The sequence below is a fragment of the Aotus nancymaae genome, unplaced genomic scaffold (assembly GCF_030222135.1).
Source record: "Aotus nancymaae isolate 86718 unplaced genomic scaffold, 86718_ANA_hifiasm-v0.15.2.pri h1tg000014l, whole genome shotgun sequence".
Lineage (NCBI taxonomy): Eukaryota > Metazoa > Chordata > Mammalia > Primates > Aotidae > Aotus > Aotus nancymaae.
The window spans coordinates 85,912,002-85,927,207 of record NW_026988425.1 but is presented as its reverse complement, the minus strand read 5'-3'; the positions used below and the strand labels follow the sequence as shown (position 1 = coordinate 85,927,207).

Here is a 15,206-nt window from a genome sequence, read left to right as displayed (position 1 = left end):
GTGCCTGGATCTCTGATCCCAGCTTACAACATCCCAGTGAGACCATTTCCTCCACACAAGCTCCTGGGACCCAGCTTAACAAATGTATGCTTTTTCTTCTTGTCAGTATCTAAAGGTAGAGCACTGAGGATCCACATAAGTTAGTAAAAATGGAGCCAAACCTTAATTCCTTAGCTTTAGATTGAATAGGTGACTAGGCACTTACTATTGGATTATCCCACTAAAAGTCACATGGCACCAACTCCATTTCATCCTTTTCCTAGACAGCCCTTCTGGAAAGCCTTGGAAAGGAGATGTTTCTGCGGAGAGTCAGACAGTGTTGAATGCCAGGATAAACAACTCTGATTGTGTTGTGAGCGTAAGAGTTGTGAAGAGGCGCTGACCCCAGCTGCTCCTTCAGTTCTTCTGCAGCCTCTACCGATGTGGAGAAGTTGTGATGGGCTCTCAATCTCAGGGAACAGCCCTTAGAGTCCACCTCAGCCCCCACATAGCTGCATCATCAACACAGCTGCCCCACCTCTGCTTAGTCAAAGCCTCGTATGTGTCCCTAATCAGCTTCACATAATTTACAAGATTTTCTATCACTAGTTCTCTTGACATGCTGTGAAAAGGGAAAAGGCTGGACCTTAGGGAAACCTTAATACTGAAGTAATTTCAGATTTTTCAGAGATTTAAGATTGTAAGTAGAAACTTCAATAAATAAAATTCCTTAAACAGAAAAATAACCACCCTGAGAGTTGGGAGAACACCAAGAATGTGTTGTTAAGTAGTTAACAACGTTAAATGTTACAGAGATCAAGTAACGTAAGAAATCAACTAAGATACATTGGCCAGGCGTGGTGACTCAACACCTGTAATCACAGCACTTTGGGAGGCCAAGGTGGGCAGATCACTTGAGGTCAGTAGTTCAAATCCAGTCTGGCCAACATGGTGAAACCCTGTCTCTACTAAAAATACAAAAATTAGCCGGGCTTGGTGGTGCACACCTTAATCCCAGCCACTCAGGAGGCTGAGGCAGGAGAATCACAGCTTGGGCAACAAAGTGAGACTCTGTAACAGAGTCTCACTTTGTTGCCCAGTGAGGTTTAAAAAGAAAAATCTCAGTGAGTTTAAAAAAAAAGAAAAAGAAAATCTACTAAGACATATCATTTAATAACAAAGATGCCATTGATACCTTTAGTAATAATTTCAGTGGCATAGTTAGTAAAGACAGATGTCATACACAGTCCAGAGTCTTCATATTTGCCCAGATTTTCCCCTGCCTCAATTTAAAAAATAAATTTCAACTCCTGACTCCAATAGATCTTCACTGTCATTCTGAAAATGTTCCTTTGTCAAACATTTTGGTTATCTTGTATTTCCTATAGACAAGGCAAGTGTTTTTAATCTGAAGATGCTTTTCCCCTTTAGAGTATAAGCAGAATAGTGTTTTTGTACATATGTGCATTTTCTTTAAAGATGGTTGATAGCCTTCATCACTTTTTCAAGGGGAATGTAACTCTTATTAAGATCTACAGTTTCAGAATTTAAGAAGCACCTTCCCTTTTGCCACCTTTTTCAAATGATTTCCTTTGACAGTACCTATCTAATAGGAAATTTCTGGTTTTCTTTAAATCTGTATTTTCTAGATATCTCCAGCTCACAATTGCATTTTACATGAGTCTTTTAAGTTCAGACTAAATAATGTATTGATTATTGCCCTTATCAATCCTTGGCACTTCAATTAAAACCTTATCATATGGAACAATTTCTTTTTTTCCTAGAAGTTTCTTATTCACTAAGAAATCATGAGGTGTTTGGATATCTGCCCTTATTTCAAAGCATGATCTTTTTCTTGAATTAGCATCTGTTTCTATAATTTCAAGTTTTTGAAATAGATATACCGTATATCCTTGTTTATTATACTAAATCTGTTTTATGGGGATTCATTTTTCAAAATAGCTACTTTTGTTTTTGCCTTTCTTCTAGAAATAGTCTTGCCTACTAAACAGTATTGGTTTTCTTGGCAGAATCTATTCAAGATGAATTCTTTTCAGAATGCAAAATGGTATTATCTATGTCAAACAATGTTTTTAAAGTGAAAACTACAAAGCCATTGAAATTAAATCCTACTGGAAATGTGGTACTTGACAAAGTGATTCTAAACTGAAAGAATAAAACTTAGGAAGATAGTTAAGGAAATCTTGACGGTAAAGCTTTAGGTGGCCAATATTTACCAGTGTGTTGGTGATGATGGGCAAAATAACAGAAACAAATATGTGACCACTCTATCCCACCTGACGATTATCCCACCGTGTGACCACTCTATTTATTGGAAAGTGAATTGGTACAACCTTCATGAAAGGCTGTTAGGTAATTCACGTGGAAAGCTTTTAAAATGTGCATTCCCATTGGCCCATCATTTCAACTTTTAAGAATTTTTATAAGAAAATAATTGTGTGTGGCTGGGTGCAGTGGCTCACGCCTGTAATTCCAACACTTTGGGGGGCCGAGGCAGGCAGATCATGAGGTCAAGAGATCGAGACAATCCTGGCCAAAATGGTGAAACCCCTTCTCTACTAAAAATAAAAAAATTAGCTGGGTGTGGTGGTGCATGCCTGTAGTCCCAGCTACTTGGGAGGCTGAGGCAGGAGAATCACTTGAACCCAGGAGGTGGAGGTTGCAGTGAGCCAAGATTGCACCACTGCACTCCAGCCTGGCAACAGAGTGAGATTCCATCTGAAAAAAAAAAAAAGAAAGAAAAAGTAAAAGAAAATAATTGTGTGTGTGTGTGTGTGTGTGTGTGTGTGTGTGTGTATAAGGATTTAGCAAAAAGCGTGGTCATGCAGCAATTTTTTAAAAATTTTAACAAAAAATTAGAAACAACCTAAATGTTTAACAAAGGATTAAGTAAATAAAATTATACATAAACAGTTATATTATAGAACCACAGTTTTGATAGAAAGTTCAGAGTAAATTTTTGAATGAAGCAAAACAACTTATTAAACTTCATACCATTTTTAAAAGATATATTGCATAGAGAAAATATCTAAATACATATACAGGTATTGGTATTGCTGGTGATTTTTTTAGAATGTTTGCTATGTGTATTTATTATACAATTTTAAACATCCAAGACATATTTTTTAAAGGAAGGCTCTAGGAAATCTTGAGTTCCAAAAGATACTCATTCTCCTAGTCTTCTTTGTCTCTAAAATAGTAATTTCTCCTTCCAAGACAATATTTAAAAGAGCTAATCTAACCTATTTATTTTTAGTCACATTTTTAGTTTCTGTAAAAGAAAGGCAGTTATCTAAATGGAGGGTACAGTTTTCTAATATATTAGAAAAACATTACTAAAAATTAAGGTTTGGGTTTTTTTTTTAAATTAGAGGCCCATTAATGTTAAAGAGCTGTAGTGTAGCACAGTGAGTGAAGACACCTGCCATATGTCTGTTTTTCTGCACAACATGGTAATTTACAATTACAATTAGTGTGTTTATATACCTCTGTAGTTAACCCATATTTAGAATATAATGTAAGCCCAGATCATTTTTATGTTTCTGAACGTTTACTTTTCAATTGTAAAAAGCATTTGAAAATACCGAAATCCTGATTTTAACACAGTAGAATCTTCTTTGCTTGTCATTTTTGAAGAAACCAAATGAATATAAATGAGCTCTATGGATTTCTAAGTTGGAAGGCAAGGTCAGTTCCTGTGATTACATCCCCAGCCAGTTGAAAGATGAACTGTCATGAACTGAATCCATCCCAATACCCAGTGAAATCCTTAAAACAAGTCATTAGCATTATCATGGCTACACCAGTGAAGAGAAACATGACAGGAAGCTTTGGGAGAGACTACATGGTTTATCGAAGGGTATACCTCCAGAAAACAGTCCAGCACATAAGTCTGTTGAGCTGCTATGAGGCAGAATTAGCTACTTTGGTCTTGAACCTTGGACTTAGGTTTTCTTCCTGCAGCTTCCAACAAAATGACAAAATACAAACTAACTTCACTTACTGCTGTCAGCTCTTCTATTGCCAAAGACTATGGTTGGAAAAGGAAACGTTGAGGCCTTCCTATTTCACTGCATTTTAAAATCAATATTCTTTTTTAAAACTGTAGAGCCTGAATGTCATTTCTTCTTCAAAGGAATACCTGTATTGCTTAACAAGTAGTCCTCCTTTTCCTTTCAGAATATATAATGTAGACTATCTTCTAGGACCAGGTCCAGTGGCCAGGGCAGTGTATAAGATGCGTTAAGTTGATTCATTATTTTAGAATGGATGATAATGTTCCTAGATCTACTTTAAAACTGAGTATTATTGATTCACTAGTGGAAAATCTTAACATATACCCTTTTAATTGAAAGAGAATTTGTTTCTGTATGCCACCCTATTAGTTTTCTAGGACTGCCAAACAAAGTAACACAGATTGTCTTTTTTCCTTCGCTTGTAGATGGCTGTATTCTCCCTATATCTTTACATTGCCTTCCGTCTGTATATGTCTGTGTCCCTGTTTCCTCTTTTGATAAGTGATATTGGGTTAGGACCTACCCTAATGACCTCATTTTAGCTTAAGTACCTCAATAAAGATTCTATCTCCAAATACAGTCACATTCTAAGGTACAGGAGCTTGGGACTTCAACACATAAATTTGGTAGGGGACACAATTCACCCAATAACACCTAATAATCCTACTGTAGAGAAAAAAATAGGTGATCAGGGATAGGTTTAGAAAGGTAGAGAGACTTTGTTGTTTCCTACAAAGGAGTTAAATAAGGTGGTGTAATAGAAAGGAAAGAGTATTAGCCCACAGAGTCAAATAGTCCCAGATCTGCATTCAGATAACACCACCATTCTAGGGTTAGCTTCTCAGAAAAATTTTACAAAAAAATAAGATTTCTTTCCTCCTAACCAATAACCTTATGGGCTGACGAATTACAGTAGCTTCTTATTTATCTGTATTTTGGGAGCAGGACAATTGAACTCTCATCAGTAAGATGAGAGTCACACTTATGTTAGAAAGAAAATTTTGGTATTTTAATGGAGAGATGATTCTTGAATTTGCCCAGAAAAATTGATATGTGAACTTATGAAGAAAACTGTATCACTTTTCGCTAAGAATTCACAGCCACTAATTTTATCAAGCTAATGTACAGAGCAGTCAAGTGACTTTCCTTTAATTTGTTGTCATTGTGTTTATGAAAAGCAGAGCTAAAACAGCAGAGAACAAGTTTAGACAGTGACCGTTTTCATAAACAGTTTTAATAATATTGCTAAATCCAAGTAGATGCAAAATTTTTTAATATATTAACTGTAAATATTTCTGTAATAATCAACCATCAGATACCTACAGATACTATAAATGGTCACCTCATTTCAAACATTATTTTTTAGCACCAGTCTACTTGCTAAATATGTATTACCTTTGAGATTTAAACTAAAGAGAAGAGATGGGAGAAAAAAAAAAAGACCTCCCCATACAGGAATTTAGTGTGTTATTCTTTACTCCCCTGAAATCCAATCATACCAACACCATAGGGAAAAAAGAACATTTTGCTGCTTCTGTGTCACTTCATTAAAGTAGTTAATCTGCAGCCATAAATTTTTGTCTTCTGGGCCAAGAAATTTTAAGTAAAATACTAACAAAAATGTAACACTTTTAAATGAGAAGTGAAAGCATCTTTATCCTTTTTATTTGAGTTTCCAGAAATGGCATGCTCCGTAAAAAATTGTATCATTTTTATTTTTAAACTTAGTTTCTTGCATTAGTCGGTAAACAATTTATTTGGTGAACATTCTCTGTGCACATATATACACCATGTGAACATTTAAGAAACAGAAGGTGCTTGAATTTTTGAGATTTAAATATTTTCTCACAGTTGATCCAGTGATACTACAGTTGAAATAAAACCATATATAAATGAAATACCACTTTCTACTAAGATGTAAGTATAGATTTTTTAATTATTGTTTTAATGAGGACAATAACGATTCCATTTATTCAATGGCACATCTTATAAATCTTTAGCATGTTTACTCCCATGTACATTCTAAGACTCACCATAACACTATCCTAATTACAGATATGCATATTTATTTTATTACATTATCTAACTAGATGTATTTTATATTGCTAATTTTCCTGCAAGTATTATTAACGTTTAAAACTCTAGGCAATTATTTGATTTCTCATTTATGTTGTTCTCCTAAAAACATGCATACACATATCAGTATACATATTTTAAATATATTATGTGAAATATGGGCTACGTAAACCATATGTAATACCCCAGGACATGACAAGCAAAATGATAATACTTACCATAGCAATGTTTGGCCATTTCCAGACATCCTTGCTGTGGTGCTAAACTAACCCCTGCTTTTCCTCCAGGCTCTGCATCTTCATATCCATGTAAGCAGTAACATTGTACCTCTGTGCTTCTTCCTCAGTGACCAAATATCTAATTAGCGCCTGTTAAGGGCTACGCACTAAAGATTCACAATTAGACAAGAAGCACATAAGCTTGGGAGAGGAAAGAAGTGAGAAAATCAAGGATTACTTCACCAAGTGACTAGGGTTAGAGGAGTGGGCAGAGGAAAAACACAAAGGAGCAAAGAACTCAGTGGAAATATATGGAAACATTCTTAAGAACAAGGAACAACTTGAGCTAAGATGTAAAGGATAACTAGGAGTGGAGGGGGTGAGGGGAGAGAGAGAGAGAAAGAGAAGAGAGAAGAGAGAAAGCCGGAGAGAGAAGACCAAAAGTCAAGAAGGGGAGGAAAAGTGAAGGGAGTTTATTTTGACTGCAAATCCAGACTGTGATTTGTTACTGCAAGGTTAAATGTAATGGTAAAAATACATCCATAGACAAAAAATATATATAGTTCTCAGTATATAATTACATGAGCCTTGCAAAATGCACGAGAAGAAATACTTTCTTAACATTAAAGATTAATGTGTCAATCTTTCAAAAAGATATTGAACAACACAATAGATCATTTATTTAATTGTAGTACTTTTGTTAATGATGTTGTCATTCAAAACACAAAATCATTCTTCCTGTGACTGGTTTTTATATTGACTTATGTCAAATAGCCTAAGTAATAATACTAAGTTCTAAGGTTCCAAAGCCCTTTCTTCCAGGAACTAATGTAATTTAGTACTAATGTAAAGCTTCTTAATGGTTTGCCTTGGTACCATGTGTTAGCAAATCCAGAGAAATTAATGGTTTAGCAGATCCACTGGCTTGTTCTTACCAAGAGTCGATAGTCTTCATCAGGCTTTTAATTTTTTAAAAAAAGCTGTTAATCAGTTTCTTTTCTTTTTTTTTTTTTTTTGAGACAGAGTTTCGCTCTTGTTATCCAGGCTGGAGTGCAATGGCGCGATCTCGGCTCACCGCAACCTCCGCCTCCTGGGTTCAGGCAATTCTGCTGCCTCAGCCTCCTGAGTAGCTGGGATTACAGGCACGCGCCACCATGCCCAGCTAATTTTTTGTATTATTAGAGACGGGGTTTCACCATGTTGACCAGGATGGTCTCGATCTCTTGACCTCGTGATCCACCAGCCTCGGCCTCCCAAAGTGCTGGGATTACAGGCTTGAGCCACTGCGCCCGGCCAATCAGTTTCTTTAAGTTTGCTATAATCTTATAAAGAAACCACTGAAAACTATTTGGAAATTGAAGAAACCACCAGACACCAGACAATCTTTTAAGTAAAAGCCTACTTGCCTTTGTTTGTAAAAACATTTATCTGATTAGAAACTCTGTTGACTGTCATGGAACACAGTCATACTGTTTCTGCCCACAGCTCATTATATGAGAAAATGCCTAGCATGATACTGGAGATAAAATAGATATCAATAAATTTTTATATCAAACAGTTGACTTAAGATAAATAATTAATTCTTCTATGCTTTTTTCTCATATGAAATTAAAATGATTGATATACTCCCAGTCAGAGTCATTCTGAGAACAACAACAAAAAATAAACACCTTTATAAGAATTATTGAAAACTATTTAGGCATAAAGAACAATGCAGTTCTTAATTATACTTTTTTGTGAAATGAGGATACTGTATATTTCTTTAGTTATTAATAAGTCCAGTGTTGCTTCCATCTGTGAATACCGAAATGCTTACTGTATATATTAATCCTTATAAAACTTTCTAAAATGAGGGTCCAGTTTCTAAAATGAGTCCTTATAAAACTGCAGAATTCTAAAAAGATTCATTTTTTTCCCCAAATTATGCTGACTCACTGGTGTCAGTGGCTATGAACAAACACATGAGTCTTAACACCATACTTTGTTTTTAAATACAAGTGACACTTTTTAGCATAAATTGTTTTAGCAGGTGAATGTTTTTGCAGATAGGCCAAAAATCTATTAGAACCCAGCACTGATAGATCTATTTCTTAAGACTATCTATTGCTTCTGATAATCCCCGAAGTATGTATAATGAAACATGTTAGATCAATAATTTTGAGAGGTTTGCTCAAGGTAGTGGGCTCATGTTTACTGAATTCCACTGGGCAATTGCCTTTTCAGATCCTTACCATCCACAGAGAAGAGCCAAAAGGTATACACCCTAATAGCTTAAGGTTCCTAAAAGTTAAATATGTTGGAATTTAATAAGAAATATTTAGAAAATAGAAGTTAAGTAATTATTCTAAGAACACTGAGGTTTTTTTGAGTTATTTGTAACTCAACTTGAGGTAGAATATGGCTCATCTGAATCATAATGCCATATGAGTTGTTTTCCAACCAGCTCTTAAAATGATTTACATGTTACAGTTTAAATATTATAGTTTAAAAGGGTTAGTAAATGCTTTTCCAGAATGAATTTTCACATTAATTCTTCTGTGCTTTATTCTCATATGAAATTAAAATGGTTGATATACTCCTGGTCAGAGTCATTCTGAGAACAACAACAAAAAAAACACCTTTATAAGAATTACTGAAAACTATTTAGGCATAAAGAACAATGCAGTTCTTAATTATACTTTTTTGTGAAATGAGGAAACTGTATATTTGTTTTCACATGTGAAAATTCATTCTGGAAAAGCATTTACTAACCCTTTTATTCCCCAATGCTTCTGATCTCTTACCCAAAAGAGATACCTATACCTAGTTTTCAGTTGTTTATGACCACATTGTTTATTTGGAGAATTATCCACAATAAACCATAATCTTAGACTAGCTTTTCCTTGTTTCTCAGTGTATTTTCTATGCCACTTTTTCCCACTACCAAACTAGTATCTTCTCAGCAAATGCAAACTACTTTTCATTGTGCCAAGAAAAACATAATCAGGAGAATAAACTCCCTCTTTCCCACTGCCCCTCCTTCCTTCATGATTATGAAATATTAGAAAACTGAATCTGAATAACTTTGGATTGCCTACCACTTTTCGAGTTATCTATAGCATTTACATGGATAATCTAGAAACGTCTTGCCCTTAAACACATAATAGCATTTTAAAATGCCAGTATTAAAATTGACTGTATAGTAATTTTACATATTCAAATATGTAGACATGAATTCAAACATGAATACGTGAATATCAAGTTTATGTTTTATGGCACTGAAAAAGAAGCTGAATACAATCTACTCTTTTCAGTTACTGGACTAGTACAGACTCTTCATTTTAAGTTACATAATCCTAATTCAAGCTTCTTACCAAAAAAGAAAAAGAAAAGTATTGATTCATATATACTGAAAAACCCACACATAGATCTACTTCTGGTATCAATAGATGCTAGGACTCAAACTGTCATCAAAACTCCTTCCATCTCCCTTTCTACTTTTCTTTGCCTGTTGGCCTCATTCTTTCTTTCTTGCAGAAAGGGCTTTCTTCACACAAACAGGCAGGGTAGGTACAGGCAGTTGCAGCAACTTCTATTCAGCATAATCCTAGAGAAACAGCCTTCTCTCGGCCCTAGCATCCAAACATCACTGAAGCCAAAAAGGTCACAGATTAGGACTGGCTGTGATTAGCCAGCCTGAGCCAGTACCCATATCTATGAGGGAGGGGGTAAGGCATGGTATTATAATTGACAGCCCAGTGACAACTATATGGAGTTGAAGAGGAATGATTCCCTTTCATGAGTTTTGAATATGTCTACCATCATTGTCCTTGTGTAAATTTTTCCAGTTTCTTGACAAATTTAATATATGGGCCACAATCAGATCTCAGCCTCTGATAGAGAGAAAAGAGAAAGTGTAGGATACTGCACACAGGAATATCCAACATTATAAACACTAGAACTGATCCATCACTTGACTGATATTTGAATCTACGATTCAGAAATAGACCTTAATGCTAGCGCGATGCCCCAAGTCGTTTTTGCTGTATCAACCAATTACCATGTAAAGCCTGAGGCCTGCTCTCTGGAGGGCCTTCTTGCAGTACTGTTCGTTTCATTCAGAACCTACAATCCTTGACATGAGCCTACTTATCCACCTACCTATATCTTAAGATAACTTACTGGGATTGATACCACAAACCAGAAGGACATGTAAGCATATGGAGACTTAGTCCATTAGTTTTTCATATTAATCCTGTTTTATCATTCTGGTACAAACAAATTGATCTTTTTAAGATAGAGCTGCTAATATTTTAGGGTTATTCTTACCAGTATTTAATTTCTGTTGATCATATTTTCATTTGGTATCTATCTTTTTAACAAATAACAATAGATTGTAATAATCTGTTTTATAGAAATTCTTTGGGATTAGCAAGGTCCTTGTATTTGTCAACTCACTTGTTCCTAAGCTTCAGGCAAAATAATTCCTAAAATCTCACTGATAAATATGTTTTATTTTGAAATTACAGTGAAAAATAAAGATCCGGAACCTAGATTGTTATGCATAAATTATGTTTATATCTATTTAAATTCTTACAGTCCTCTTGTTTTTGTTCTTTTCCCCAGTTCTGATTTTCTGGTTTTCATTTCTGAAATAACTTTGTTATATATGATTTTCTCGTAGTCTGCCTTAAATCCCTTGTGGAAAGCAATAGGGGTATTAATCAATAAGTTAATCAAGCAAACTAAAATCACTATATCAGCTACTGTTCTTCCCTTTATATCCTCAGAGAAGCTAGAAAATACATGGTTAATATCCTCTGAATGCTTTATATACAACAAATTTAATACAGTAGTTCCCCCTTATTTGCAATTTTGCTTTCCATAGTTTCAGTTACTTACAGTAAACCATGGCTAAAAGATATTAAGTGGAAAATTCCAGAAATAAACAATTCTTAAGTTTTAAGTTGCACATCATTCTAAGTAGTATGATGAACTCTCATGCCGTCCTTCTCTGTCCCTCATGGAACATTGGTCATCCCTTTGTCCAGCATATTCACCCCATATATGCCACCCTCCCATTAGTCACTTAATAGCTGTCTCAGTTATTGTATTCACTGTGGCAGTATTATAGTGCTTGTGTTAACATAATCCTTATTTTACTTAATAATGGCCCCAAAGGGCAAGAGTAGTAATGATCGAATATTGTGGTAATTGTTCTATCTTATTATTACTTACTATTGTTAATCTCTTACTCTGCCTGATTTATAAATTAAACTTTATCATAGGTATGTATGCATAAAACAAAACAGTATATATAAGGTTTGGTACTATCCATGATTTCAGGCATCCACTGGGGGATAAGGGAGGATTACTGTATCACCTAGTGATTATATTTCAAAATTGGCTTGCTCTCACAAAAACAACTTCATCATTTGTTATATTGATAGACTAGTCAATTTATTATAAAATATTTTATTTCATTAATTACAAGACAATTTTAACTAGCTAAAGTTTGAATACATCTTGCAATAAGTGTGATAGGAAAGCATCATGTCATAGCTTAATTGGCAATGTTTTTCTTTCTAAATGATACAAAAAGTAACGATGAATCTTATAATCAATGGTGTCTTGGATGTGATGACATGTAATACTACAATTGACTGTTATAGGTCTTTGTTTCCCCCAAAGAGTTTCATTTAAGTCAAGTGTGTTGGTTGACATCTTTCGAGAATACTAGGTTTAAAGATTACCTTCTGTAAAGTGAAGTTTCTTTTGTTAATGTTAATTACACCCTAATGTGTCTATTTTGTAACATCAGATTTTTGTTAGTATATTTATTAATTCAGAGCACCCTTAGGTTACCAACTCCATTCACTGGTCATTTTTACTGTTCTTTTTGTATGTACCAAAAAAAAGTGTCATTCTGATATTAGTAATATATTTTTAAGATTTAAAAGAAACTTTATGTTTCATTCAAAGCAAAAACAATGTGTTATTAAGAACCTGCAATTCTTATACATGAAGCTATTTACATTAATCTCAAAATTCAGTTATGACTCTTGCTCTAAGTCTCTCTGGTATGTTTCTATTCTGATTTAGTGCCTTGTTTAAAGATTAATGTTACAGAGTAATTTACAGCAGCTTCACAGATGGTATCTGAATCTTTGTAAATGGGCTTTGGAATCCTAGGCACAACTTCATGGAATCTTAGGTTAACATCAGTGTAAATGTTGAAGTTAAAACTGTTCTAAAAGGTCGTGATAGAAATTTCATTATCCCTTTCTAAAATCCATAAATTTTGAGGGGATTTTGTGGGCTAAGTATTTTTACCTCACTAGCATTGTTAAGGTATAACTAGCTCCTTGTATATCAAATCACCAGCCACTGTATGTTAAAAATAAACATGAAAAAATAAAACAAATTGCCTTCTTTTAAACTATTCTAAAGTTCTAGTTACAGGAGAAGTTACTGTTCTTATTTTTACAGCTTCCTTTATGAAATGCTTTATAGAATCCACAAACATGCGTTGCTTTTAGTGTCTTAGCTTTGATGTCTATAAAAGACCCATTCAAAACTGGAAGTAGGTGTTCCTAATGTGCACAACAGAATTTGGCTGAAGTTATTTGAAGCTATTAGAGATAACCTTTCTCTACGTGTCTTTTGGGAGAAAAACTGGTGCCAACCATGCAAGTTAAGCTGTAATTAGTGTAACTAACAACTAATATGAAAGAGCAGACTACAGGTCACTCTTAAGAATTTAAAGGTATTAACAGGTTAAGGTTGTAGGGCATCCTATCCCCCAGCTTAATCTGTTGCCTTAGCTGGTGAGATTTGTTGAAGTCCTCAGTGCCCTCTAACCTTGAGGTGTTGCTCTCTCATAATTTGTTGGTCACATGCCAAGTTCCTCCTTCCTGTCTACTGAGATGTCTTTGGGAATGGCAAATTCATTTTAAAGTTCTTGTCACAAATGACTACACATTTTTAACCTCTAAATGTAAATGAAAGATTATGGTTTAATTTGCTTTAATATTCTTGTCCTACCAGCCTTAGACTACATTGAAATTGTCATTTTATTGCATTGTAGAATATGATTTGTTGAGAACATTTAACATATATTATAAGAGGAACACTTAAAATCTAACTATTAAAGCAGATGTTGTATAACTGATTCTAATAAGTGCTGAATATTCCGGTTTTTATGGGCTACTTCTTCAAGTTTAATTGCCCACCAGTGGCTTTTGTTTATGTTTACAGTCAACTCTAATGCAGTTAAAGGATAAGAATGTAACAGAGGAATAACCTCTGGCTTCCATGAGGTGTAGTTAACCCCTTTCTTCTAGTATCTGGCTTTGGCTTCTCATTATGTGATATCAACATGTAAACAAGAGAAATTCCCCAGAACTTTAATCATTTGTTTTCTTTTCCCATTGAAGTAATACATGTAAGATTGTTCCTATAGTTGTTTTCTACCTGGAAAAGCTAGAAAGTTTTTTTTTTTTTCTTTTAAAGCAATAGGCAGCAAGACAGCACTATTGAGAAAAAGTCAAAAGAAAACTTTTTCCCTTTCAACTTTTTATATTGCAGTCTTAGTCTCAGGCTGTCGTTATTATGATATACATTAGATTGTTTTTAAAGTACACATTATTGACTGTGCATAACATAAGCTGGAGTAGGTCCCAGTAACTAAACAAAGTTTTAAGATGAGAAGGATCAAACAACAGAACCCCAAAGAAAAGAATATTTTCAATTCAGATTATCTAGGTCACTGAACACACATTAAGGACACATTTAAATACTTTAAGAATACAGACTTTAAATCCATAGTTCTTATGTAAGTACCAAAAGAAATAATAAAGATGTATTCTTCCCTTGAATCCTCCACCTCCGTGTTTTATACACACACCACTGGTCACTGCTCGTGGATAAACTGTTTTTTTATTTTAATAGTGATTTGTTTACTCTAATATGTATTAGAGTAACACAAGACCCATTTAGTAGATATTATTGTTTGGGACTATGAAAATAGAGAAAGTGAATTGAGGTAAAGGAAATGTTAGGTATTTTAGTAGTGCTGATAGTTTGTACATATACAAATATACATAAAAGTGTTACAAAAAATTAATAGGGAAACAATGCTGTATTGAATCATGAAATTCCCATAAATTTTCTTCTATCCAAGAACTCACAAGATGCTCTTATCCCTTCATTTCTCCATATTATCTATTGATTGTGGTTTATTTAATTCATGTTTCTACTTGGCAGTTTGCTCTCTTGTTTCTAGAACAGGCCATCTTCTTTGGACTTTGGTCTTGGATTAGATGATGTCTAATGCTCCTTCCTGTGAATTTTTAACTTCCTGCAACAAGATGATTAGTCCTCAGCTAATAAGTTCCTCACCGTTGGGAACTCCAGCTATATAACTTGATCTGAGTAATACCTAGCATGATAACAAACCCAAATAATCATTAATGTGTGTCCTTATTGATTGATTCGCATGTTCTGAATCAATCAATTAGGACACACATTAATGATTATTTGGGTTTGTTATGTTCCTATATGTCCATGTACTTGCCTCAAACTAACAAATATGTTAATTAGCGTATCAATAATTTAAAACTTATTTAAAAAACAAAAGGAATAGAATAATGCTACACTTAAAGTTTACACAGACACCAATCTTTTTTCATGCTAGAATTTCCTGAGCAATGACACCAAGCACAGCACTAGAAAGCCTTATTTTTTCCACCTTCCATACTATCTTAAGATTACGAGAGTAAGACATCAAAGCTGAACTGACTTCAAAGCCTGTAACACTTATGGTTTCCAGCTATTACTGTAACCAGCCGCTTCACCCTGACAGCAATTCATCTTACAGAGCTGCCTCGCTAGGTTCCACCCCTCTGCTTCCTGCCTT

The 15,206-nt window shown here is 34.4% G+C and overlaps 1 protein-coding gene across 14 annotated transcripts in view; it reads left to right on the top strand.

The window, feature by feature from the left end:
• Nucleotides 1–15,206, top strand: part of ARB2A (ARB2 cotranscriptional regulator A) — a 508,497-nt gene that overhangs the window by 375,241 nt on the left and 118,050 nt on the right. The window contains exon 11 of one of the 14 annotated variants that reach the window (XM_064376130.1): nt 264–2,431. The exons of the other annotated variants lie outside the window; for them this stretch is intronic. Coding sequence (XP_064232200.1) covers nt 264–382 — 119 coding nt within the window. The 3' untranslated portion in view covers nt 383–2,431. Of the gene's footprint in view, nt 1–263; nt 2,432–15,206 lie in introns of those variants that run through there. 14 annotated transcript variants of the gene reach the window in all.